The sequence below is a fragment of the Salvelinus sp. IW2-2015 genome, unplaced genomic scaffold (assembly GCF_002910315.2).
Source record: "Salvelinus sp. IW2-2015 unplaced genomic scaffold, ASM291031v2 Un_scaffold2690, whole genome shotgun sequence".
In the NCBI taxonomy this organism is placed as follows: Eukaryota; Metazoa; Chordata; class Actinopteri; order Salmoniformes; family Salmonidae; genus Salvelinus; species Salvelinus sp. IW2-2015.
Window position 1 is genome coordinate 37,410 of NW_019943996.1, and position 27,688 is coordinate 65,097.

The following is a 27,688-nucleotide window of genomic DNA, read 5'->3' on the forward strand; positions in this document are numbered from 1 at the left end:
TGTAACGGCAGCTTCCTCTTCCTACTGAAGTAGAGTTGTACAGGAAATCGACCGACGCAGCGTAGCTTTAACTCAAAACATGTTTAATTACATCTAAACAACTTACACGGTACAAATACAATGTGGGCAACCGAAGCGCCTATCTGTGCGGACCGAACAAACCCACCCACTCCCCACCCGCCAACCTTATAATGATCCCATCGAAGAACACAACAAGACCATCGTCTCTGCAATGACCATAATACGCCACTACGACACTAGCACCAATAAGATGCCCCCCCTCCGTCCTACCACCTCAGCACCCCTAATGTCCTGACATGATTCAATTTCACATGCTAGTTCGCAATCAGGCTTGCGAACGTTTCAAGTATGAGAACTGTAGATCATTCATTTATAACATGACTGTTTTTTAATATAATAATAGTTTTCAGATGACCTCTATACCTTTCCCCGTTGCCCTGCTTCTAGTTTATTCAATGATATTTAAATACAATATTACCCATTGATGAATATTACAGTTTTCAATAATCACGACACTACTTTGAGTCTCATCCTCAATTTTGTTTTGTTTACACTTTTTGTCTACAATGAATTCTCCTATATTGTTAATTCACTAGTCCTGATTCTTCCATTATTACAATGTAGAATAATTAGCTGAGGTAAGTAATTCTTCTTCTTGTTGTTGTTTTGAGGTCACTAACTCATTCAAGGGTTCTCTTTATTTTTACTATTTCTACATAGTACAATAATAGTAGACTGCTAGTACCACATATATGGAATCATGTAGTAACAAAAAGTGTCACATATAATTGAGATTATGAGATTCTTCAAGTAGTGTCGTTGACTATTTGAAACTGTATATTATCAATCTTCTGTGTATTTAATTACGCTATTACTAATCATGGACTTTAATTACTGGAGTAAGCGGCAACATGTTGTTTATAGAGTTTCATTTCCTGAATATATATATATTTATAATATCTAAAATACTTAAGTGATTTGATTATAGTCTCATTACTGAACGTCGCAAACCTTGGAATCTGCACGAACCCTAGATAGAATCATGAATATGTCACGTTCTGACATAGTTCTTGTGTGTTTTGCTTGTTTAGTGTTGGTCAGGACGTGAGCTGTGGGCATTCTAGTTGTGGTCTAGTTTGTCTGTTTCTATGTTTGCCTATAATGGTTCCTTCAAGAGACAGGATGTTTTGTGTTGTCTTATGGGAATCATATATAGTGGCTGTTTGTGTTGTGGGATTGTGGGTGGTTGTTTCTTGTCTCTGTGTTTTCTCTGCACCAGATAGGCGTATCGGTTGCATTTGTATTTTGTATTCGTTGTAAGTGTTACTGTTTATGTTTTAATTAAACATGTTGAGTACAACTACGCTGCGTCTTGGTGATCCTGTTACATCTCTAACGAGAGAGGAGCTGCGTGACATACGATAATACAAATTGGTTTAATTATTATTTACCTACTAATACGGAACACCCACATCACAACTATTGTTTCTATTAACGATCCTCGCGTCCTTAAGTTGTTAGCTGGATCTATGTAAGGAATTTTGACATCCTCTGTCACTGCGTAGTTTATGCTGATTATGTAAGGGGTTTGACATTCTCTCCCGTCCTGATTGTTATAAGCGGGATTATGTAAGGCGTTTTGACATCTCGTTCTGGTTGCTTTAGCTGATTATGTAAGGCGTTTGACATCTCTTCCTGGGGTGGTTTAGCTGGACCCTTATGTATACATGTAACAGCTGTGACAATGGTTATAGTTATACGTACAAATAACATGTACACTGTGACCAATGTTATCCGTAATAGCAACTATAAAACAGGTGAGAACATGCTACAGCTTGAACAATTGTACTATTAGCTAATAACATAACCAATGTACAGCTGTGGTGTCTCCATGTCAACCTACAACACAGACGATGCAGTACTACGTGATCAGTTAACTGTGGCTCCTGGTTGGCATTCCTGGGAGGACGGTTTGGCAGCCAACATTCGTGATGAATCCCTATGTCCTAACATAGTGTATACATAATTAGCACCAAACATGTTGTTCCATCTTTGGAACAACCATGGACAGAGGCTCCACTGGTCCCGAATGAGCGTCCAAGCTCTAGCGGTATGAAACACCGCTGTCCACCCAAAAGCTACACACGCTCCTACACCCCTGTCTGGGTATGAAAACAGACTGCTCCACCAAGCCTACAAAACGCTCCTACACCCCTGTCCTGGTATGAAACAGCTGTCCACCAAGCTACACGGCTCCTACACCCCTGTCCGGGTTATGAACCAGCTGTCCACCAAGCTACACGGCTTCCTACACCCTGTCGCTGGGAATATGCAACCAGCCTGTCCACCACCAGCGCTACACACGCTTCCTAACACCGCGTGTCAACTGAGGCTATGATACCAACTGCCTAACTTCACGGCTAAGCTAACACAGGCCTCTTCCGACACCCCTGTCCTGGGTATGAACCAACTGTCCACCGAAAAGGCTAACACGGCTCAACTTGTACACCCTCTGATCCTGGTATCAAACCAACTCTGTCCTACCAAGAGCTAACAGGATCCCCTACACCCCTGTCACAACATATTGAGGCCAACAGGAGTCACAGACACTCCGGAAAGGCAGCAAACAGATGGGCTCCCTTCCAGAGTGGAGGGAGATGCATTTAAACTACGCCAGTGTCCCCTAACAATATTCCCAGCGCCCCATCAGTGAATCCACAGCGTTCTATTCTTTGAGACCTCTCAGCAGCTGCTATCTGTTGTGCCTGCACCATCAGCATGCTTCACTAGAGCAGCTTGCTAACTCATTGTGTCCTGAACCATCACTCATTGCTCACTAGATCAGCTTCTATCTGTTGTCCCGACCATCATTCATCATTCACTAGTAGCAGCTTGCTTATCTGTTGTCCTGATCGCGACCCTCATCAGTTCCCTTCACTAGAAGCATCTTCCGCTTGATCTGCCTCGCTCCTACCGTCAACCATTCACTAGTATAGTCTTTTGTTAACGCAACACAACATCATCACAAAACTAGTCTCCTCTTAGTTCTCGCGTCGTCCTTGGGAATGGTGTGACGTATGTTCTTTAAGCTTCTGTCCACAGCCAGAGGCAGATCTCCGTGAGCTCCTGTTGAACACAGAGACGAGTCGTTCTTAAAAACAGCTTATTTCATTCAAGAACGGTCATAATCTCTAAACCATCCACCCTAATTAACACACATTCGTGTTGATGAGTCTCCGTCCTGATGTCCAGAGTAGGTCAATCTATAGTATATTGGACTAAACGTTGACCATCAGACACTGTATGCTTCAGGTGTTTGGTTCTCTCTCTGTCTGTCTTAGATCTGTGCACTCAGAGCAGGCCACAGCCTTATGGCTCTGTCAGCGTTGGTCCTCTCTGTCTGTCTGTCTGGTCCTCAAAGCAGAATTGTATACTTCAGAGTCCACACCGCCTAAATATGCGCTTTACCTTCGGGTGGAATTCGCTTTCCTTCGATGCTTTGAGTACGTTCTGGTCCTTTCAAGCATTTAGGCCACCCAGCCTCGTCTACAATGCACCTGCCCTTCTGTCTGTCTTGTCCTTCAACGCAGTCCACAGCCTCTGTTCAGGTTTCCTCTCGGCTGTCTGTCTGGTCCAATCGAACGCTAGGACCAATCTATTCTCTGCCTTCAGGTTGTCTTCCTCTCTGTCTTCTTAGCGTTCCTCAAGCAGCCACAAGGCACTTTTCTCAGTTCGGCTCCTCTCAATGTTCTTTCTGTATTGGTTTGTCATCTTCGCCTTTATCAATCTCCATTGATTCGCACCGTTGTCGTGGTTTATGTAGTACACAACAATACCTCTCGTAGGGCGGAGGAAGAGATTATCTAATTCCACCCAGCTGTTCAGACTGATGCTGAGTAAAGCACTACCGACTTTCAATTACATAGCGATACATCTTCTATGAAGACCATCGTACCTCACAATTTAAATGTAAGCTAGACCACTCTACAGCGATACTATCTTTAGAGATACCAGGTCTTCTCTAAGAGTAAAGAATAGCTAAATAACACGTGCTAACACAAACACTTAGAAGAGCTCAGTCCCACGAACATACTATGATCAATACGCTACGACCAACACTTATAGAAACCACTGTCCCTAAACATGACAATACAATCAGTCTCTAGCAGCAGACAATTATAGAAAAAACCAGTCCCCAAATGAAATACTAATCACCTCTACACAACATCTGTCAGGAGAACCAAATCAAATCAATCAAAATTTATTAGTCTCACATACACATGATAAGCAGACTGTCCCGAGTGTTTAGCGAAATGCTTGTGCTTCTAGTTCCGACAATGCCAAAATAAAATAACCACCACATTATATCTTAACCTAACAATCTCCACAACTACTACCTTACACAAACACACACAAGTGTAAAAGGAATAATAAAATACATAAGAATATAGGAATGAAAGAGTGGGTTGAGCGAGAAAACGGAACATGCAGATGCAAGTAGATGTATAGAGTACAAGTAAATATACATATGAGAAATGGATTACTAGGGTATGTAAAACATAAAAATGCATAGTTTAAAGTGGCTAGTGCTTACATGTATTAACTTGATAAAGATGGCAAGATGCGAGTAGATATATTGAGAGTAACCAGAATAATATAATAATCCCATATGAAGGTAAGCTTAGGCTATGTTAAACATGATTAAGTGCCATTGCTTAAATGGCTATGTACATTTTTACATAATTTCCATCAATTCCCATTTTTAATAGTGGCTGGAGTTGATTACAGTTATAAAGTGGACAGCCGCCGCTAAATGTTAGTGGTGGCTGTTCCTAACAGTCTTGATGCCTTGAGATAGAAAATAAAAAAAGCCCTTGCTTTTTTTACAGTAACTCTCGGTCCCTGCTTTGACCTGCCACCTGTAAACTACCCCACGCCTTCCTGGTTATGATACGGGGTGAAACAGGCAGTGCTTGGGTGGTTTGTCCTTTGATATCTTTAAGCACAATTCATGTACATCGGTGCGTTTAGCGTGTCCTGTTGGAGGCAACGGAAATAGTTTGACCCCTAATTCGATGTATGAAGCGTTCTGCAGACCTTCTACTACCCATCGATAAATGCCAACTTACGTTGTGGGCGTCAGCAGTTGCTCTGTAAATTCATTAATAAGTGACTGTTTTTATAAGATATGAAAATATAGTTATATTCAGGAAATTGAAACTCTATAAACAACATGTTCCCGTGGTGCCCTGACTTCCTAGTTAATTAAAGTTCCATGATTAGTTTAATAGCGTAATTAAATTACACAGAATTGATTTGATAATATACAGTTTTCACATAGTCAACGACACTACTTTGAAGAATCTCAAATCTCAAATATATTTTGTTTTGTTTAACACTTTTTKGGTTACTACATGATTCCATATATGTGTTATTTCATAGTTCTGATGTCTTCACTATTATTGTACTATGTAGAAAATAGTAAAAAATAAAGAGAAACCCTTGAATGAGTAGGTGTGTCCAAACTTTTGACTGGTACTGTACATGATTACATTGTGAATGTCCTCAACCGCAAGGCTCTCCAGAGGGTGGTGTTGTCTGCACAACGCATAACCGGGGGGGAAACTACCTGCCCTCCATGACACCACCCAATGTCACAGCACCCGATGTCACAGGAAGGCCAAAAAGATCATCAAGGACATCAACCACTCAAGCCACTGCCTGTTCACCCCGCTATCATCCAGAAGGCGAGGTCAGTACAAGTGCATCAAAGCTGGGACCGAGAAACAAAAAAACAGCTTCTATCTCAAGGCCATCGGACTGCTAAAGAGCCATCACTAGCTCAGAGAGGCTGCTGCCTACACTGAGACCCAATCACTGGCCACTTTAATAAATGGATCACTAGTCACTTTAAACAATGCCACTCTAAAAAATAGGTTTACATATCTTACATTACTCATATCACATGAATATACTGTATCTTAAACCATCTATTGAACTTTGCCTATGCCGCTCGGCCATCGCTCATCTATATACTTATATGTACATATTCTCATTCACCCCTTTAGATTTGTGTGTATTAGGTAGTTGTTGGGGAATTGTTAGATTACTTGTTAGATATTACTGCACTTTCGGAACTAGAAGCACAAGCATTTCGCTACACCCGCATTAACATCTGCTAACCATGTGTATGTGACCAATAACATTTTATTTWATTTGATACACACATAAACACACCCACACACCCCGACACATACACACACACAAACAAACACACACACACACACCACTCACACACACCACATTTACCTAACTGAATAGGCCTATAAGTAAGCCTTGACGTAGCCAGAATGAGACATAGAACACTAGTCTATCTCCTGTTTCTGTAGTGTGTCTCAGCTTGATGTACTAGTACATCCCCTAGACAGGACACTAGTCTATCTCCTGTTTCTGTAGTGTGAGTCAGCTTGATGTACCAGTACATCCCCTAGACAGGACACTAGTCTATCTCCTGTTTCTGTAGTGTGAGTCAGCTTGATGTACAAGTACACCCCCTAGACAGGACACTAGTCTATCTCCTGTTTCTGTAGTGTGTCTCAGCTTGATGTACAGTACACCCCCTAGACAGGACACTAGTATTTTCCTGTTTCTGTAGTGTGAGTCAGCTTGATGTACCAGTACACCCCCTAGACAGGACACTAGTCTTTCTCCTGTTTCTGTAGTGTGAGTCAGCTTGATGTACAGTACACCCCCTAGACAGGACACTAGTCTTTCTCCTGTTTCTGTAGTGTTTCTGTAATGTTCCACTTTAGGGCTTACAGAATGTGGTTGTTTTAAATTCATTTGTATAAGACTGGAATTGGATTGAAGGGTGAGAACTCAATGGCAGTTACATTTTTTAAATTGACCAAAAACCTTGTTCCCACCTGGAAAGAGCTGTCTGGTAGACAAGATTAAATTGACCCCAACTCTGTTTGTGTGTCTCCCGGATGCTAGGTACTCTGCATAGAAAAAAAAAACCTTGATGTCAGGAGATGTCTACCAGTAACAGGAAGGTGGAGATGGTCAGTACCAGATTTACGTTGACAAGTTTGGCTGCCATCACACTGAGTGTGACAAGCAGAACCCCTTAGGCTAGGCCTAGAAGAATGTTGTTGAAATAACAATCTTTTGAAATGGCTGTATCAAATATCTTATTTACATTAAAGGGGATTCAAACAATAACAAATAGTTTATTTTGTTTCATTTGTTTTTGTTCATTAAAAAAAAGAATGCCGCTTTAACTGCATGAAATATTTAACTAGGCAAGTCAGTTAAGAACAAATTCTTATTTACAATGAYGTCATACCGGGGAACAGTGAGTYAAACTGCCTTGTTCGGGGCAGAACAACAGATTTTTACCTTGTCAGCTCGGGGATTCAATCCTGCAACCTTTCGGTTACTGGCCCAAAACTCCAACCACTAGGCTACCAGCCACCCCATTTATCTTAAGGGTAACCAAGGGTCTCTCTAATTATCTTATACCCCTACTTATAGACTACCTTCATCTCTACATTATTATAGACATGCATTTGTCTGGCTTTTCTATGCAAACATATAAAAACTTAATTAAAAAGCATAAAGGCATTTTCTTTCGAGTTTTATTATTTGTTGTTTGCTGCAGGGATGTGTGACTTGTGTTGGAAATCATGGATTAAAGAACTAATTAAATTATAGCCTTATACCGAGTGGCTGCTAAAGGTCCTGATGCTTCTGTGCACGAGCATGTACTTTACAAACCGTCTCTGCTCTCTACTCCTTCAACTGTTCAGAGAACATGTTACTCTAAGAATGGTGCTTTTTTAAAACAAAGTTAGATCAAAGCTGAATCAGTGTCTGCTAGATCACATAGTGATAATATTGTACATTACAGAACCCAATGTAATAGCATAGTTTAACGTTACTGTAAGAAGAAAAGAAACACATAAAAGATGTTAGGGTGATTGTGCAAATGGTTGCATTTTTCTCTCTTGTGGGGAAAACTAAACAGCGCGCACCACTAGGTAAAATATATTCAGATGACGTTTTAACAGTAATTTTTTGGGGAATTATCATTCATGATTGAGAGTGAGAAATGTGAGTTACAAACATAACGTAGATGTAAAGAAAGTCACACGTGCGCAGAACATGATTAGGATCTTCAGTTCTGCAGAAATGGGATCCAGGGGGGCGGGACKCGGCCGGCAAAATTATATAACTGCGTCTATTAAAGGGGCAATCCCGCAGTTCAAACAATAACAAATGGATCCACTTTTTGGAGAATAAAATGGAGGGATGGGGCTGGAGAAATTAAACCACTCTCAAATGCATATACAAAGCTATAGATGCAAGGACTGGCCATCCATGACATCAAAAGTATAGTTGTAACTATGTTTTGAAGCTATACAGTGTTAGTTTACAAACAATGGAATAAGTTATATTTTTCAAGAATCAATGGGTATATCATCCATTTCAAAATCCGAAAATGTATGTAGCAATCGCAGATTACTCACTGAAATCTGCAACATTGATTACCTATTCCAATACATTGATGTCAAAAATTGCACAAGACAAAATTAGGCTACACAATATTTATGCACTCACCAACTATTTTTGATGAGCTGTTTCTATGCGGATGTTATTGAATGTAACCAACTGGCTACCTACCGGTCATTTCCAGAGATCCTCTCACTGACAGTAATCAAATAAATCTATATTTTGTTTTTGCCAATTATATTTTCATGAATGTGTCTCTCATTTCAATATGTAGCTAATATTCACCTAAATATATTGAAACTATAGATGCCATTTTTAGCCGAACATATTTTTAGACTTCGCTTGTTGTTCCATCGGAGGAATTTGAATGTTGCACAACTTGGCAGCCGTATCGATGGAGGAGCACGAAGTACAAGTGGGCACAGTTTTATCATAAATATCGCGTTTAAATAACAATTGCACTTAAATAAATTGTATGCTTCACATCGGCACAACACGGAACCAATATATCAACTGCAACAGCGTTGGAGTTTGAGGTAATTATGATTGTTTTAGCTAACGTTACATGGACTTTTCTTGACAAGTCTGTCTCCGCGGCTGAGTTAGCCAGCTCGCTACCTAGCTCGTTAGCATTAGCAAGCTCAACAATCGATACTCTGTCCTGTTTTGGTGTGCTGAAATGTACATATGCTAAGTATTTTTTACTAACAGCTGGTTGTTAGTTGGGTGTATTTGCAACATAGTGTAGGGTGTCCAATTTAAAAACGCATATTTTGACCAATGGGTCAAATATGTTTATTGTGTAGATGACACTAAGAAAACCAACTATGCAAACATGTCTCTATCGTAATCTGTTCAACAGTTTGAGTTTTTACCTTTTTGTAAAATGACTAGAATTAGGGTGACTACATCAATGGAGGCCAGAGAAAAAAAGTGGTAAAAAAATCTGGAAAATTGCATCGCGTGGTTTGGCTGGAATCTGTGCAATAATTACAGTAAGGCTACTGGCTTCCTGGCAGGCTCACTTTCCCGTTGAACTAGTCATCTTTCTAATCGAATCCGCAGGACATAAGACTATATAGAGGTCAAATAAACAGGTACTGTTTATATATTTTAGTATACGGTTTTCATATTAATTCGAAATTCCTGTTATTTTTCCGAAGATTACTCACAAAAACAATCCAGTCTCTGAAATGTAAACGGAGCACTGAACGTATAACTTGACCAAGCATTTTATATTTAATTCAGCTCGTGTCATGCTAATTTAGGTGTTTGCGACTCGCGGAAACAACTATGAAGACGACAACCACAAAATGAAAAATCCTCAAGTTTTTTTTTACGAGCAGACCTGCATAAGAAACCTACGTCGATGTCAACAGTCACGGATGTAACGTTACTAGGTTACGAAATCCGACTTTTTGGGTAAAATGCTAATGATATCTTAGAGAAAGACCCCACTGAAAGATTCAGAACATTTTAATGATGATATTTGTTATAAAATACCAAGACAAAGAGAAGTGACATTTCATCACAATAGCGTGTTTTAACACACTGGACACTACATAGTCTTAGCGCAGACTTTCTAAATCCAGAGGCGCAACATCGCGAGACCMGGGAACTCTTGCAAAACAGACCAGGCCGAGTTTTGTGAAGTCAATGAGAGAAGTTCATTCTTGTTTTCTTTCTCCCATAGTTGTTAATTTTCTCAATCTAAAAAGGCACAACCTAGATTCGAGCCAATGGCTTAAGTATCAATCAATCAAATTGACGGTACAGTTGAAMCCAGGGTTCATCTGTGAAGATAACACTTCTCCAGCGTACCTGTGATCATCGAAGGTGGGCATTTACACACTGAAGTCAGTTACGATGCCAAACTGCAGTCAGGTTAAGACCCTGGTGAGGACAACGAGCACGCAGATGAGCTTCTCTGAGACAGTTTGTGCAGATATTCTTCGATTGTGCACACCCACAGTTTAATAAACTGTCCGGGTGGCTGGTCAGACAATCCCGCAGGTGAAGAAGCCAGGTGTGGAGRTCCTGGGCTGGCGTGGGTACACGTGGTCTGGGGTTGAGGCCTTTTGGACATACTGCCAAGTTCTCTAAAATGRCTTATGGTAGAGAAAAAACWATTAAATTCTCTGGCAATGGCTTAGGTGGATATCCCTGCAGTCAACATGCTAATTGCACGCTCCCTCAACTTGAGACAACTGTGGCATTGTTGTGTGACAAAACTACACATTTTAGACTGGCTTTTTATTGTCCCCAGCACAAGTTGCTCCTGTGTAATGATCATGCTGTTTAATCAGCTTCTTGATATGCCACACCTGTCAGGTGGATGGATTATCTTAGCAAAGGAGAAATGCTCACGAACAGGGATGTAAACAAATKTATGTAYAACATTTTAGAGAAATACTCTTTTTGTGCATATGGAACATTTCTGGGATCTTTTATTTCAGCTCAAACATGGGACCAACACTTTACATGTTGTGTTTTATATTTTTGTTCGGTGTGTATAGCTCTTTACCTTACCACTAATACGCATATTCTACTCCTCTTCTCTCCCTCGCAGCCATGACAGCGTTGTCGGAGGAGGTGCTGCTGGTGGTGAAGAAGGTCCGACAGAGGAAGCAGGATGGAACCCTATACCTGATGGCAGAGAGGATAGCCTGGGGACCAGAGGGGAAAGACCGTTTCACCGTCAGCCACCTGTATGCTGACATACGCTGTAAGTTCAGAGGACCAGGCTACCGGCAGAACAGCTCACACAACACTTTGGCTTTGGCTCAGTCTTGTGAAAGTCTATCTGTACTGCGCTGGCTACACACCCAACATGGTTTCTGTTTTTTTTRWATTGATTTATTTCACCTTTATTTAACCAGGTRGGCTAGTTGAGAACAAGTTSTCATTTACAACTGCGKCCTGGCCAAGATAAAGCAAAGCAGTGCGACAGAAACAACAACAGAGTTACACATGGAATAAACAAACATACAGTCAATAATACAGTAGAAAAAAGTCTATATACAGTGAGTGCAAATGAGGTACGATAAGGGAGGTAAGGCAATAAATAGGCCATGGTGRCGAARTAATTACAATATACCAATTAAACACTGGAGTGATAGATGTGCAGAGGATGAATGTGCAAGTAGAGATACTGGGGTGCAAAGGAGCAAGATAATTAAATAAATACAGTATGGGGATGGGCTGTATACAGATGGGCTATGTACAGGTGCAGTGATCTGTGAGCTGCTCAGACAGCTGGTGCTTAAAGCTAGTGAGGGAGATATGATTCTCCAGCTTCAGTAATTTTTGCAGTTCGTTCCAGTCAGAGGCAGCAGRGAACWGGAAGGAACGGCGGCCGAATGAGGAATTGGCTTYGGGGGTGACAAATGAAATATACCCGCTRGAGCGCGTGCTAYGGGTGGGTGCTGCTATGGTGACCAGTGAGCTAAGGCGGGCTTTACCTAGCAAAGACTTGTAGATGACCTGGAGCCAGTGGGTTTGGCAACGAGTATGAAGCGAGGGCCAGCCAACGAGAGCATACAAGTCGCAGTGGTGGGTAGTATACGGGGCTTTGGTGACAAAACGGMTGGCACTGTGATAGACTGCATCCAATTTGTTGAGTAGAGTGTTKGAGGCTATTTTGTAGATGACATCGCCGAAGTCGAGGATCGGTAGGATGGTCAGTTTTACGAGGGTATGTTTGGCAGCATGAGTGGAGGATGCTTTGATTTGAAATAGGAAGCTGATTCTAGATTTMATTTTGGATTGGAGATGCTTAATGTGAGTCTGGAAGGAGAGTTTACAGTCTAACCAGACACCTAGGTATTTGTAGTTGTCCACATATTCTAAGTAAGAACCGTCCAGAGTAGTGATGCTGGACGGGCGGGCAGTGATCGGTTGAAGAGCATGCATTTCGTTTTACTAGCATTTAAGAGCAGTTGGAGGCCACGGAAGGAGAGTTGTATGGCATTGAAGCTCGTCTGGAGGTTAGTTAACAGTGTCCAAAGAAGGGCCAGAAGTATACAGAATGGTTTTGTCTGCATAGAGGTGGATCAGAGAATCACCAGCAGCAAGAGCRACATCATTGATGTATACAGAGAAGAGTCGGCCCGAGAATTTAACCCTGTGGCACCCCCATAGAGACTGCCAGAGGTCCGGACAACAGGCCCTCCGGAACCAGGCGAGGCAGTCATTTGAGATTCCAAGGCTGTTGAGTCTGCCGATAAGAATATAGTGATTGACAGAGTCGAAAGCCTTGGCCAGGTCTATGAATACAGCTGCACAGTATTGTTTCTTATCAATGGGGGTTATGATATCGTTTAGGACCTTGAGCGTGGCTGAGGTGCACCCATGACCAGCTCTGAAACCAGATTGCATAGCGGAGAAGGTACGATGGGATTTGAAATGGTCGGTAATCTGTTTGTTATCTTGGCTTTCGAAGACCTTAGAAAGGCAGGGTAGGATAAATATAGGTCTGTAGCAGTTTGGCTCTAGTGTCTTCCCACTTCGAAGAGGGGGATGATCGCGGCAGCTTTCCAATCTTTGGGAATCTCAGACGATACGAGAGGTTGAACAGGCTAGTAATAGGGGTTGCAACAATTTCGGCAGATCATTTTAGAAAGAGACGGTCCAGATTGTCTATCCCGGCTGATTTGTAGGGGTCCAGCTTTTGCAGCACTTTCAGAACATCAGCTATATTGGATTTGGGTGAAGGAGAAATGGGGGAGGCTTGGGCGAGTTGCTGTGGGGGGTACAGTGCAGTTGATCGGGGTATGGGGTAGCCAGGTAGAAAGCATGGCCAGCCATGATGCTGGAAAGTACCATGTGGAAATAACATTTAAGCACAGTACTGTGAAAAAGGGGTAACGAGAGAGGTTCCTTGTTATGAATGGTTGTTTACATGATTAGTAGTAAGACCTGAGCCTTTTTTCTTTCTCCCAACCCTGTGCAGGTCAGAAGATCAGCCCAGATGGCAAGGCCAAGATTCAGCTGCAGTTGGTCCTACACACAGGGGAGAGCACCAACCTCCACTTTTCCAACGAGAGCACTGCCCTGAAAGACCGCGATGCAGCCAAGGACCTCCTMCAGCAGCTGCTGCCCAAGTTCAAGAAGAGGGCAAACAAGGAACTGGAGGAGAAGAACAGGTGAGGAATAAATTACATGGATCCCCTTAACTTTCTCGGTCACTTTGAAGTATTCACCAGAAACCAAACGGAACCAAAMAGGTAGGGACTTACCTGAATTTGTCCATTTAGAAATACTTCTGTTCTCGTTGCACAACATTTTTTTGCAATGTTGTGTGACTAATGAATACACCCGAGATCTCCATAGTTTCAACATCACGGAAAGATTCCAGCACAATGCCAGCTAATATTTACTTTTGCTTCCTCTTAGAACGTTGTGATCGTGATTTCTGACTAGAAATATCTTGTATGTGTGCTAAGTGAATAACCAACCGAAAGGCTGTTTGTGATGTATTGTTTTTGTCTCTAGAATGTTACAGGAAGATCCGGTGTTGTTCCAGCTGTACAAGGATCTGGTGGTGTGTCAGGTGATCAGCGCTGAGGAGTTCTGGGCCAATCGGCTGAGCATAAACAACGTGGACCACTCCCTCTCCAACAACAAGCAGGAAGTTGGCATCTCGGCAGCCTTCCTGGTGAGCTCAGCGATAATGATGGCTGTGTCCCAAATGKCACCTTATTTCCCCCATGGGTTTAACCCATAGTAGTGCACTATATAAAGGGGAATAGGGTTCTATAGGGCTCTGGTCTAAAGTAGTGCACTATATAGGGTTCTATAGGGCTCTGGTCTAAAGTAGTGCACTATATAGGGAATGGGGTGCCATTTTGGACAAAGCTTTCCCATTGTCAAACTGTCCCAGTGTCCTGTATCTGTCTGTCTTGCACATGGTGACACCAATCCAATGCTTTCAAATGTGTAGGGACTACTACAAAATTCTGGAGAAAACACTTATTTTTTTTTTTGAAACGGGGGTTGTGGATGGATAAAGTCCTTTTGTTATTTCAGGCGGACATCCGGCCCCAGACAGATGGCTGCAACGGCCTTCGATACAACCTTACCTCTGACATTATCGAGTCAATCTTCAGAACGTACCCTGCAGGTAAGACACCTCGGGTTCTCYGTCATGGAAACCAATGGGAAGAGTTGAAAACGATGTTGTCGCTTCACCTACTTGGTGGTCGCCCCGTAATGATTGGTCGTGCGTGCTAGRTGGGACTTTGGGCCCTGTTGGAATACCTTTCCAATACATGCATGAATGATTAAGTTGCTTTGGATTAAAGCGTCTGCTAAATGGCATATAATTATATTTATATTATATACACTGAGTGTACAAAACATTAGGATATTCCTAATATTGAGTTGCACTCCATTTTGCACCCCATTTTGCACTCAGAACAGCCTCAATTCGTCAGTGCATGGACTCTACAAGGTGTCGAAAATGTTCCACAGGGATGCTGGCCCATGTTGACTCCAAGGCTGGATGTCCTTTGGATTGTTGACCATTCTTGGTACACACAGGGGAAACTGTTGAGCGACAACCCAGCAGCATTGCAGTTCTTGACTCACTCAAMCCGGTGCACCTGGCACCTATTACCATAACCCATTAAAAGACACTGAAATATTTTGTCTTGTCCATTCACCCACTGAATGGCACACATACACAATCCATGTCTCAATTGTCTCAAGCCTTATAAATCCTTCTTTAACCTGTCTCCTCCCCTTTATCTACACTGATTTGAAGTGGATTTAACAAGTGACATCAATAAGGGATCATAGCTTTCCCCTGGATTCACCTGGTCAGTCTGTCATGGAAAAAAGCAGATGTTACTGATGTTTTGTGCACTCTGTGTATGTAACCTTCGAATGCAGCCTTCTTCACTTGGTTATCCCTGATCAGTAAATGATTGGATAAGGGAAGGTATCCAACCAGATCACTTGGTTATCCCTGATCAGTAAATGATTGGATAAGGGAAGGTATCCAACCAGATCACTTGGTTATCCCTGATCAGTAAATGATTGGATAAGGGAAGGTATCCAACCAGATCAGTGATTACATAAAATAAGGAGGAAGGATGTTTGTTTTTTAATGTATTCAAACGGGGCCATGTTGTTTTTTGCCTCACACCAGTGTCCTATATTGTCCTGTCGTTGACCAACTTAACGTTTCCTTCCCAGTGAAACAGAAGTACGGTGAGAACGTTCCTCATGACATGACAGAGAAGGAGTTCTGGACGCGGTTCTTCCAGTCCCACTACTTCCACCGAGACCGCATCAACACGGGCCTGCAGGACATCTTCTCCGAGTGTGCAAAGCAGGACGAGAAGGGTACAAACACTTCTCACTTGGAGGAGAGCAGTCAATGGGCTTATAGTCTTCTGGTTCAGAAAATAATCTTATTTTTTGTTCATAGAGATAAGGGAATGTCTACTCACTCCCTGGATTGKACTTTTTTTGTTCTTTTTTTTGTCCAGCTCCTTTTATTATATTAGTTGTGTGTGTGTAAAGCCTCTGCCATCTACACCTAAAGCATACTGCAAGAGAGTGATACCAATATAATGATGCTGTAATAATTAGTGTCAGTTTAATGCTGTGCCTTTCCATATTCTGCAGGCCTGAAGTCCATGGTGTTCCAAGGAGTGAAGAACCCAATGGTGGATCTGTTGTCACTGGAGGACAAGTCGTTAGACGAGGTGATGATACGTTATTGGGCACTTTACACCATTAGGAACCAAAAAGGGATCTACCCGAATTCGTCCAAAATAAACTCTATTTAAAATTTAAAAAACAATTGCAACGGTTTTTGCAAATGAATACATCCCTACAATTTACAATCCAGTGTTTCTCCAAGCAGATTAGTCTCCTCAACTTGCTCAATTTCCACATTATTTATTACAAGATTTAGTTAATGATTTGTTCCAAATACAAAGCTTTTAGTTTTTGAAATATTTGGGACTACCCTTTTTCTTGGCACCCACTCTGAAACTGACTGCAGCTCTTTGTTAATTGTTACAGTCAATTAAGTTGCTGTGGTAGCTGACGTGTATAGTGTTGAGTCACCGGCATACATAGACACACAGGCTTTACTCAGAGCCAGTGGCAGGCCGGTCATTAGGGAAGATATTAAAAAGTACGGGGCCTAGACAGCTGCCCTGTGGAATGCCTGACTCTACCTGGATTTTGCAGGAGAGGCTTCCATTAAAGGACACCCTCTGTGTTCTGTTAGAAAGGTAACACTGGTTCATTCTTTTTGTGCYGTTTTCACAACCCAGTTTATAATCTTGGGACGCCACAAAATCCAGGTGGTATTTTGTTGAATGTCGGAGAGGTTGTGAGCATTCATTCACCTTCTAATGCTGCCTGCCAGCTCACCTGACAATTCTTAACCTTTACCCTCCAATTCTTAACCTTTGGGCCTCCCGAGAGGTGCAGTGGTCTAAGTAGCTGTGCCACTAGAGATCATGGTTCGAGTCCAGGCTCTGTCGCGACCGGGAGACCCATGGGGCGGCGCACAATTGGCCCAGCGTCCTCCGGGTTAGGGGAGGGTTTGGCCGGCAGGGATGTCCTTGTCCCATCCGCTCTAGCAACTCCTGTGGCGGGCCGGGCGCAATGCACTCTGACACGGTCGCCAGGTGTACGGTGTTTCTTCAGACACATTGGTGCGGTAGGGTTCCGGGATAAGCGGGCGTTGTCAAGAAGCGGTGTGGTTGGATTGTGTTTCAGAGGACGCGCGCCTCTTGACCTTCGCCTCTCCCGAGTCTCATCACTGCAACTCCCGTACAGACAAGACTGTAACTACCAATTGGAAACCCTGAAAATGGGGAGAAAAAGGGGCAAAAAAAATCCCTTACCCATAAGGTGGGAAACAGTTGGTCCTCTGTTGGGAGAGCAAAGGGTTGTGGGTTTGATTCCCGCTGGGGCTACCATATGTAAAATGTATGCACATATGACCAGATGTCTTTGGATAAAAGCTTCTGCTAATGGTTTATTATATTATTCAGTATGTCCTCTCTCCAGGGTTATGGGACTAACTCCACCTTCTACGTCCAACACTAATCACTGTTCTGGCTCCAGGGTTATGGGTCTAACTCCACAGGGCCTTCTACGTCCAACACTAACAAGACAGTGAAGGAGAACAGTAACTCTGCCATAATCAAGAGGTTCAACCACCACAGTACCATGGTGCTGGCAGCAGGCTCCGGAAAGAAAGCGTGAGTTGACGATTGAGTACATTCTCAACAGTGATCATCTCTGCGTTTTCACTGCAGACCCGTGTGCTAACCTAGCGGTCTGTCTGTCTTTATAGGGATGCTCCTAACGGTCAGGCCTGTGAGACTAGCAGTACAGACGGAAACTCTAGGGATTCAGACTTCTTCCAACCACCCATTAAGAAGGTATGATAATATCTCTGTTATTGTGAAGGCAAATCATACTAGATAAAGGCTTGTTTAAGCGCTGGGCTTTTATAAATATACTGAACAAAAATATAAATGCAACATGCAACAATTTTTCTAAGATTTTACTGAGTTACAGTTATATATATAAGGAAATCAGTCAATTTAAATAAATTCATTTGGCCCTAATCTATTGATTTCACTTGACTGGGAATACAGATACCTTATTTATTTTTAAGTAGGGGCGTGGATCAGAACCACCATTTGCCTCATGCAGTGCATCATATCTCCTTCGTATAGATTGATCAGGCTGTTGATTGATCAGGCTGTTGATTGTGGCCTGTGGAATGTTGTTCTACTCTTCAATGGCTGGGCGAAGTTGATGGATATTGGTGGGAACTGGAACGTGCTGTTGTACACGTCGATCCAGAGCATCCCAAACATGCTCAATGGGTGACATGTCTGGTGAGTACGCAGGCCATGGAAGAACTGGGACATTTTCAGCTTCCAGGAATTGTGTATAGATCCTTGCGACATGGAGCCGTGCTTTATCATGCTGAAACATGAGTTGATGGTGGCAGACGAATGGCACGACAACGGGCCTCAGGATCTCGTCACGGTATCTCTGTGCATTCAAATTGGAATCAATAAAATGCAATTGTGTTCGTTGTCGTTAGCTTATGCCTGCTCATACCAAAACCCCACTGCCACCATGGGGCACTCTGTTCACAATGTTGATATCAAAAAACTGCCCCCCCCCGCCCCCCTCCGGTTAGACGTACTGCCCAATTCTCTAAAAAAGACATTGGAGGCGGCTTATGGTAGAGAAATTAACATGAAATTCTCTGGCAACAGCTCTGGTGGATATTCCCGCAGTCACCATGCCAATTGCACGCTCCCTCAACTTGAGACAGCTGTGGCGTTGTGTGACACAACTTCACATGTTTTTAGTGGCCTTTTATTGTCCCCAGCACAAGSTGCACTTGTGTAATGATCATGTTGTTTAATCCGCTTCTTCATATGCCACACCTGTCAAGTGGATTGATTATCTTAGCAAATGAGAAATGTAAACAAACAGGGATGTAAACAAATTTGTGCACAACATTTCAGAGAAATAAGCCTTTTTGTGCATATGGCAAATTTCTGGGATCTTATTTCAGCTCATGAAACATGGGACCAGCACTTTATGTGTTGCGTTTATATTGTTGTTCAGTATATACTGTATTTTCTAGCTGTGAAACATGGGACCAACACTTCACATGTTCTGTTTATATTTCTGTTCGGTGTACATTATGAGCATTGACACACAGTAAAACGCATTCATCACTCTGCCCATGCTGCGGCTATAGGCTCTTAACCTTTATGATGGTACAGAGAGCAATACAATGTGCTTCCTTTCCAAGAAGAGTTGGCACTTTTTTTGTTATTAAAGCTGTTGTGTATTTCAGGTGAAAATACAAGATGTCATAGAGTATGAGGACCTTCATAGGGAGAATGGGAAGAAGACAGTCGCTCTGAACCTCAAGAAGTCTGACAGGTGGGTTCTATATCACTGAGTGGGTGCTCTGCTTTCTCTCTGGTGTGGTTTGTTCATGGACACCATACTTTGGAACTAGTGTGCCCTGGCTCGGCTCTCTGGCCCTCTGGCTCGGCTCTCTGGCCCTCTGGCTCGGCTCTCTGGCCCTCTGGCTCGGCTCTCTGGCTCGGCTCTCTGGCCCTCTGGCTCGGCTCTCTGGCCCTCTGGCTCGGCTCTCTGGCTCTCTGGCTCGGCTCTCTGGCTCTGGCTCTCTGGCCCTGGCTCGGCTCTCTGGCCCATTTTTAAATGAATGTATCTAAATTGTCGACTGTGTTCTCTCCAGGAATGGATTCCAGTCAATTCAGGAAGTAAATTGAAATTCCCATTCAATAACTGAAAAATTATTCAATGATTTCTCAATAAACTGAAAAGTAGAAGCTATTTAATTCTAAAGTTCAATTTTTTAATTTATTTTTTAAATCACTTCCTGAACTGACTGCCTTMTATTCAAATTGGGCTACCGAGTGGCGCAAATTCTTATTTACAATGACGGCCTAGGAACAGTGGGTTAACTGCCTTGTTCAGGGGCAGAATGACAGATTTTTACCTTGTCAGCTCGGTTACTGGCCCAACGCTCTAACCACTAGGCTACCTGCCGCCCCTGCCGTTCAGTCAAAAATAAATTGTTCGACTCATTTCGTTCATTTGAGTTAGTAATGCCTGGAGAGCATGCCGGACGCCATGATGCCATTACCRGACGCCATGATGCCATTACCGGACGCCATGATGCCATTACCGGACGTCATGATGCCATTACCGGACGCCATGATGCCATTACCGGACGCCATGATGCCATTAACGGAGCTGCCATTTGTGACTGGTTTTGGTTCTACAAAGCCGTGTCCATCATACCATTTGATAATCAATGAATTTACTTCATTCTTGCACCATGCGATCAATGATCAGTTCTAATCATGTCTTTTTCTTCTCTGTGCTGCCTGCAAACATAATCTATTTCTCCTCACGCCAGTTGTTGGTTCGGGGCACGTCTCCGGAGCTTCTCGGCGCGTATTAATCCCGCTGTAGAATTCATTGCGGCCAGCAGGTCGAAAGAACGAATAAAATGAATGAGTCAGTAAAGAGTCGTTCAAAAAGAACGAATAAAATGAATGAGTCAGTAAAAAGATTTGTTCAAAAAGAACGACTCATTCGCAACTAAAGAAAATCACTAATACTCTCATTACTTACTAGGTGTTGTCCAATCAATTTTGTAACTACTCCCTCTTCTAATCAGGGCTGATTTGGAAAAAGCTGTTCAAAAGAGGACATTGTATTATTTATTTGTACTCGCTGATGAAGGCCATGCAGCTGAAATTATTATTTATTTTTCTATTGAACATGCTATACAATTTTTTWAATTATTTTTATTAATTATATGAAGAGTGACTTGGTCCTTATTTATTTTTGATAACTCATGGTAATGTTGTTAATTACCTCTCTGTTCTTGCAGGTACTCTCATGGTCCCGTGCCTCTCCTGCCCCAACAGTACACCACCAGTCAAGACATCGTCAACTCTGTCAACTGTATAAAGCATGAAATAGCCAGCTACAGGCCCTGCCTTACTCAGGTTAGATACCCCTCTGTTTCTCCACTGATCTCGGGAAACCCAGAACTAAAAACTTGCGTTATTGCGTCAGAGGCTCGTTTTTTTTAGGTTCTAGGCAGGAGAGGTTGAAAGATACTAAAGTATGTTTGTTGTTGAAATCTGTTTTTTATATTTGTTCTAAAGGTCATTTTTTAACAGTCGTAATCCTCCCTTTACAGGTGATGTCCAGCAGTACAGCCAGTTCTGCCATCGCTGCCCTCTCCCCAGGGGGCGTTCTCATGCAGGCATTAGCACAGCAAGCCATTAACCGTGAGTTTACTGATGCCCGTTAGTTCAGGTTTATTTACCTAATGAATAGTTCTGTCGGCCCCGGGCCAGTCAGTCATCAACACAGATGTTCTCCTATGTTATTGCTTCTGTTTCCCTGGTTACAGAGATGGTTCCCAACGACGTTCAGGAGGAGCTGAAGCATCTGTACACGGCTKCTGGGGAGCTGCTGAGACACTTCTGGTCCTGTTTTCCTGTCAACACACCTTTCCTGGAAGAGAAGGTGACTACTGCTTGAAGKGGGCAATCTGCAGTTCAAACAATAACAAAACCTGCCCCGCCACTGTTTTGATAAACAGTTGAGGAATATTGCTGGAGAAATGTAAACCACTCTCAAAGCCATTGACCATCCATCTACTGCAACCCTCAGTCTACAACCGCGTGGGTTGTCAGTACAGCGGACGCCGAGTACCGCGTCGGACCCCAAACCGATCCAAATGTAGCACGCATTGGTCAGAAAATAGATTCAAACATTAGGAATTTGCCGATTCACTAATGTTTTGTTCATATAACTTTTTTTGGGGGGGGGGGGATCTTCCGAAAATGTTTAATCTTTTGTGACAACTGGTGCGTCCCCTCCATCGGTGTGGAACTAAGCATTTAACTGTGTTGTCWTTGATCTACAAGTCATTTTGCAAGCCGATCAACCCAAGGCAATATCAGTAGCCTAATGTAAACTGTGCACAGTGCTCAACATCGCATGCTTACCAATGCGAGGTAGACAGCCTGATCTTACACATCTCCACTGTAACTTCAGCATTCAAAATGGCCGGCAAAAGAAGGCGTGTTTTACTTAAGTAAAAGTAGCTAAGCTACCGGAGAGACAACTCATCTGGCTATAGGTTACCTGCTGAACGGGGCTTACAATAGATTTTATTTTATTTATTCAGGTTCACCCCATCGGCAATCGTTTAGGTATTTTTTTTGCATTAAACAATCGGTGCATATGGTCGTTTTTAGATGTACATTGGTAAAGTTGATCATTTTCATAAGGAGGACAGCGATCACTTTGCAAGGCGTATGACCAAAACGAAAGGAGAAAAGATCAGTAAACTTCCAAACGGTTAAATCCATTCTGTTTTGAGATGGGTGGTGAAGTCAAAGATGGGTTATAAACTCAGTGGTCAGTTTATTAGGTACACTAATCTAGTACCGTGTTGGACGTCCCCCCCCCCCCCCCCGTTAGCCTCCAAGAACAGCTTGAAATCTTTGGGGCGTGGAAACGTTGATCAATTGTTTATCAAGGGACCTAACGTGTTCCAGGAAATCATTCCCCACACCGTTACACCACCAGCCTGTACTGTTGACACCAGGCAGGATGTGGCCTTGGACTCGTGCTGCCTTTGCAAATCCTGACTCTGCCATCAGCATGACGCAACAGGAACTGGTATTTTGTTACAACAGGAACTGGTATTTGTTGGCCCAGGCAATGTTTTTCCWCTCATTCGTGCGGTGTTGGTGATCGCGTGTCCACTGGAGTCGCTTCTTGTTTATAGCTGGTAGGAGTGKAACCYRGTGTGGTCGTCTGCTGTAATAGACCATCCGTGACAAGGACCGTCGTTGTGTGTTCCCGAGATGTCGTTCTGCACACCACTGTTATACTGCACCTTTATTTGCCTGTTTGTGGCCCGCCTGTTAGCTTGCATGATTCCTGCCATTCTCCTTCCACCTCTCTCATCAACGAGCTGTTTTTCACCYACAGGACTGCCGCTGACTGGATGTTTTGTTTGATTTGATTTGTTTGTCTCAYCGTTCTCAGTAAACCCTAGACACTTTYGTGCGTGAAAAGCCCAGGAGGAACGGCCGTTTCTGAGATACTGGAACCGGGGATCAAACAACGCTCGGTCACTTAGGTCACTCGTTTTGCCCATTCCAACGTTCAATCAAACAGGAACTGGATGCCTGTCTGCCTGCTTTACATAGCAAACCACGTGACTCACTGTAGGAGCACACTATTTTTGTGTACGGGGTGGTGTACCTAATAAACTGACCCTTGAGTGCATGTATAGTCATTGGCTATGTAATAGCTAATTTATAAACTATGAATATTGATACATTTACTAGCGTAAACTTAATCTGCAAAAATGACAAGTTAATTAGTGGGTGATGGTGATTTCAGAACCAACGTGGGGGGGGGGGGGCTACATTGTTCCCCCCCTAATCTGACAGTGGTAGTTGTCTAGTCTCCTTTATGGCCCTACTCTGGTAGTGGGGTGGTAGATGCCTAGTCTCCATTATGGCTCTAATCTGATAGTGGTAGTGGGGTGGTAGATGTCTAGTCTCCCGTATGGCTCTAATATGATAGTGGTAGATGTATAGTCTCCTTTTTGGCTCAGWTCAGGTGCCTACATAGTACATACATCATTTACACACAGTCTCACACAGTCTGCTCAGGCAGAACCAGCCCAGAGGCCCAGCTCATGAGCTCCAACTGCAGCAGATTTTAATGTAGAATGGAAAATGTATGTGTTTATGCAACAAATGTTAGCGCATCGAATCGTATCAGAAAACTAAAACGTATCGGAGCCCGTGTGTCTAGATGCGTATCGTATCATCTTGAAAGAGAAAGATGCACATCCCTCGTTGTCTGTCGTTGGGGTCATGGGGTCAATCTATGAATTTGAGAGGGGTTTCAGTCTTACTACCCTATCATCTCTATAGCAACAAGTGAAGGCTATTTTGCAGAAGAAAAAAAACATTTTGACTCTGCCGCCATTGACTCTTACATGTCTTTTATCCTCTGTGTGTGTCAGGTGGTAAAGATGAGGTCCAACCTGGAGAGATTCCAGATGACCAAGCTCCGCCCCTTCCAGGAGAAAGTCCAGCGTCAATACCTGAGTACTAACGTAAGGCCCCGCCCACAGACTCATTATTTATATCGGGTAGCTAATCGTGGCCCCGCCCACAGACTCATTATTTATATCGGGTAGCTAATAGTGGCCCCGCCTAGAGACTCATTATTTATATCGGGTAGCTAATAGTGGCCCCACCTAGAGACTCATTATTTATATCGGCTAGCTAATAGTGGCAGAGTCGGTAGGGGTCCTGTCTGGATCAGTCGGTAGGGGTCCTGTCTGGATCAGTCGGTAGGGGTCCTGTCTGGATCAGTCGGTAGGGGTCCAGTTCTGGATCAGTCGGTAGGGGTCCTGTCTGGATCAGTCGGTAGGGGTCCTGTCTGGATCAGTCGGTAGGGGTCCTGTCTGGATCAGTCGGTAGGGGTCCTGTCTGGATCAGTCGGTAGGGTGCTGTCTGGATCAGTCGGTAGGGGTCCTGTCGGTCAGTCGGTAGGGTTCTGTTCTGGATCAGTCGGTAGGGGTCCTGTCTGGATCAGTCGGTAGGGGTCCTGTCTGGATCAGTCGGTAGGGGTGCTGTCTGGATCAGTCGGTAGGGGTCCTGTCTGGATCAGTCGGTAGGGGTCCTGTCTGGATCAGTCGGTAGGGCACGGTGCTTGCAACGTCAGGATTGTGTGTTTGATTCCCACTGGGGCCACCTGTACGCATGCATGACTAAGTCGCTTTGGATAAGTGTCTGGTAAATATTATATATAATACTATAGACTAACCTTTTCAAAGAGCACCTTGCATACTGTCTACAGAGTGTCTTTATCTGTAACCCTTGTGAGAGCTCTGGTACATTTCTTCATCCCCCTCAGAATATGATGCCTTTGTTTTTAAATCTCTCCTACAGCTTACTGGTCACCTTGAGGACATGTTTCAGATGGCCTACAATAAATTCCACGCCTGGCAAACACGTCGGATGATGAGGAAAACCTGAGAGGGGAGAAACGCATGGCTTTATCAGAGAGAATGGAAAGAAGAGCAAGATGACAAAGAATGAATGAACATGGGTACAGGATGGATGGACAGACCTTATTCTACCTACCAGGCTGTTGTGACAGAGAAGAGACAGACGGCGTAGTCGCCCCCCGGGGGTGAGATGAAGATTCAGACGGGTGTTGCTGTTAGCCTGCTAACACCCCACAGGTCCAGCAGACACAGACTGACACACTCACTGGGTCTCAATCACAAATTACTCTTATTAGTTTCTTTGTTTCTTTGCGTTTTCCTCCGTGAATGGGATTCATGGGAAGATGTTGGGGTCATGACTCTCCGCTATAAGGTTTGAACAAACATAGGCAAACTTTTTTTTATTTTAAATTTGTATAAAACGACCAAACTTCAGACAGGAAGTCAAAAAAGGAACTCAGGAACTGAACAGACTATGTTAAATAACAATACATTTTTATAAGCAAAAGGACTGTGTGATGTGAAGCTTAACTTAATGTGAGATGCTCTCAGTACAGAGACTGAAAGATGGAGAGCTCAGTACCACGCCCTTTCTCCAGTCCTCCCAGGCTTTTTCCCGGGAGCTGAGAACYGGGCCCAGGGAACCTGTCTGTACAGTGGAGGCTGGCTGGCAGGCAGGCAACTGAATATAGCAATACTGTAAAGACATTTGTCTACCGTATGGCTACGTCCCATAGGGCACGCTATTCCCTAGATGGTGCACAGCATTTGACAAGGGCCCTCAGAGCCCAATTGGCCCTGGGTCAAAAGTAGTGCACTGTATAGGGAATAGGGTGCTATTTGAGATGGTGACTCTGCCCCCAATCACACTTTAAAACTGCACTGGTATGTAAATGTCTGTTCTGTTTCTAGCTGCACTGAAGACAAACTGTCTGGATGTTACTCAAACATTAAAGTGAAATATATTAATGTTTTTTTTTGTTTATTCTGTCTTGGACTGGTTTTTAGCTTGTTTCTTTGTGTGTTTTAGTCGTTGGTGAGGCTGCTGTATATCATCCCCTAGGATGATGTTGCCCCTAGACACTGATCTGAGGTCATATTTTCTTTTCCCCCACTATTGGTTAAGGTTAGGGGAAGCTGATCCTAGATCTGTACCTAGGGKGAAACTACACCCCAGAGCTGTGTTCAACCAGAATAATTACATGTAGTTGTCTCAAATTCTTCAGAAATGCCCATCTGTCAGAATGAAGACTACAGTAGGCTCTCTATCGTAGCCTGGTTATACCAGAGTGAATGTGCTAATTGTGTTCAGTCTGGTGGTTTAACCAGGCTGTRGGCTCTCATCAGGGCCGTATTCACAAACTGAGTAGGAGTGCTGATCTAGGATCAGATGTATTATCTGAGAAAGAAGAAACCCACACACTGCTCTTGCTAGAATCGCTGCTCTTTATTAAGCTTTACGTATCCGTCAGAGCAGTGTGCGGRTTTCTTTATTTTTTTCRCAYGTTATTCAATTGTTACCATGCACCTGCAAATAAATATAGCTCGGATGTGCGAGTGCCTTTTTGAATTTTGATTCATTATGACCTAAAAGGCAAACTGATCCTACATCAGCACTACTATTCTGGGAGGCTTTATGAATCAAGAGAAAATAAGCTCTGTAAAGCAGTGTTACTCTCATGGTGCTTTGCGTTTGGGTTAACATTTGACAGCCTCTTTGTCGTAGAGATGGAACAATATTTTGGTCTCGTGTTCTTTTTTTTTATATCATCTGGAGGAATCCAGTCTGTGCAATCATTTCATTCCTTACATCAAAATGGCAGTCGGGCTCTCGAGTGGCGTCATTACAAACCCGGTTCGATTCCAGGCTGTATCACAACCGGCCCGTGATTGTGAGTCCCATAAGGGGTCGCACAATTGTCCCGGCGTCGTCCGGGTTTGGCCTGGGGGGGGGGGGTGGGGAGACCGTCATTGTAAATAAGAATTTGTTCTTAACTGACTTGCCTAGTTAAATTTAAAAAATACAATTCAATACATAGTGCACTACTTATGACTGGAGTACTGTAGTGTACTCCTAAATGTAGTGCTATTTAGGAAACAGCCCTATCGTCTCATGTTAGTGGGCTATTTTGGTGTGTGCTGCAGAGGATGTCTTGGGCATTTTCTCATGTTTCAATCAATAGAGGGTTGCTAATGGACTGCACCACTAACCCAACACTTGCCTATGAAGTGTGCCTGCGCCACTGAAAGTAGTGCACACTCAGAAACAAGAGGGGGGGGTTCTATTTCCATGAACCTAAAACACAGATTTATTATGAAGGTTTACATGTATTATTATGCACAGTGAACTAATCAGCCATGTCTTATTCTACACACTGACAAACCATCACGCAGGGTTTTTATTTTATTTTTGCTGACAAACGAATGATCATGGTTACATTCATTTAAGAACTCGTGGATTTAAACATGTCAAATAACATTTTTGGTACTGAACAGTCTAGTGTAGTGGGGACACACCTCCTTGAAAGACTAGTACCAGTCAAT

The 27,688-nt window shown here is 43.2% G+C and overlaps 1 protein-coding gene across 2 annotated transcripts; it reads left to right on the forward strand.

Annotated features, from left to right (window-relative positions):
• The first annotated feature begins 8,907 nt into the window (after positions 1 to 8,907).
• gtf2h1 (general transcription factor IIH, polypeptide 1) lies at positions 8,908 to 25,773 on the forward strand. Of its 2 annotated transcripts, XM_024141730.2 has the most exons (15): positions 8,908 to 9,071; positions 11,105 to 11,260; positions 13,487 to 13,679; positions 14,029 to 14,191; positions 14,563 to 14,656; positions 15,733 to 15,882; positions 16,168 to 16,247; positions 17,629 to 17,765; positions 17,861 to 17,948; positions 19,397 to 19,485; positions 20,975 to 21,092; positions 21,290 to 21,380; positions 21,506 to 21,621; positions 24,152 to 24,244; positions 25,086 to 25,773. In XM_024141730.2, exons 2-15 carry the CDS (start codon positions 11,107 to 11,109, stop codon positions 25,170 to 25,172), a joined length of 1,653 nt encoding a protein of 550 aa, XP_023997498.1. In that variant the 5' UTR covers positions 8,908 to 9,071; positions 11,105 to 11,106; the 3' UTR covers positions 25,173 to 25,773. The 2 variants fall into 2 exon arrangements, with proteins under 2 accessions (XP_023997498.1, XP_023997499.1); XM_024141731.2 differs by lacking the exons at positions 21,290 to 21,380; positions 21,506 to 21,621.
• Positions 25,774 to 27,688: the final 1,915 nt, after the last annotated feature.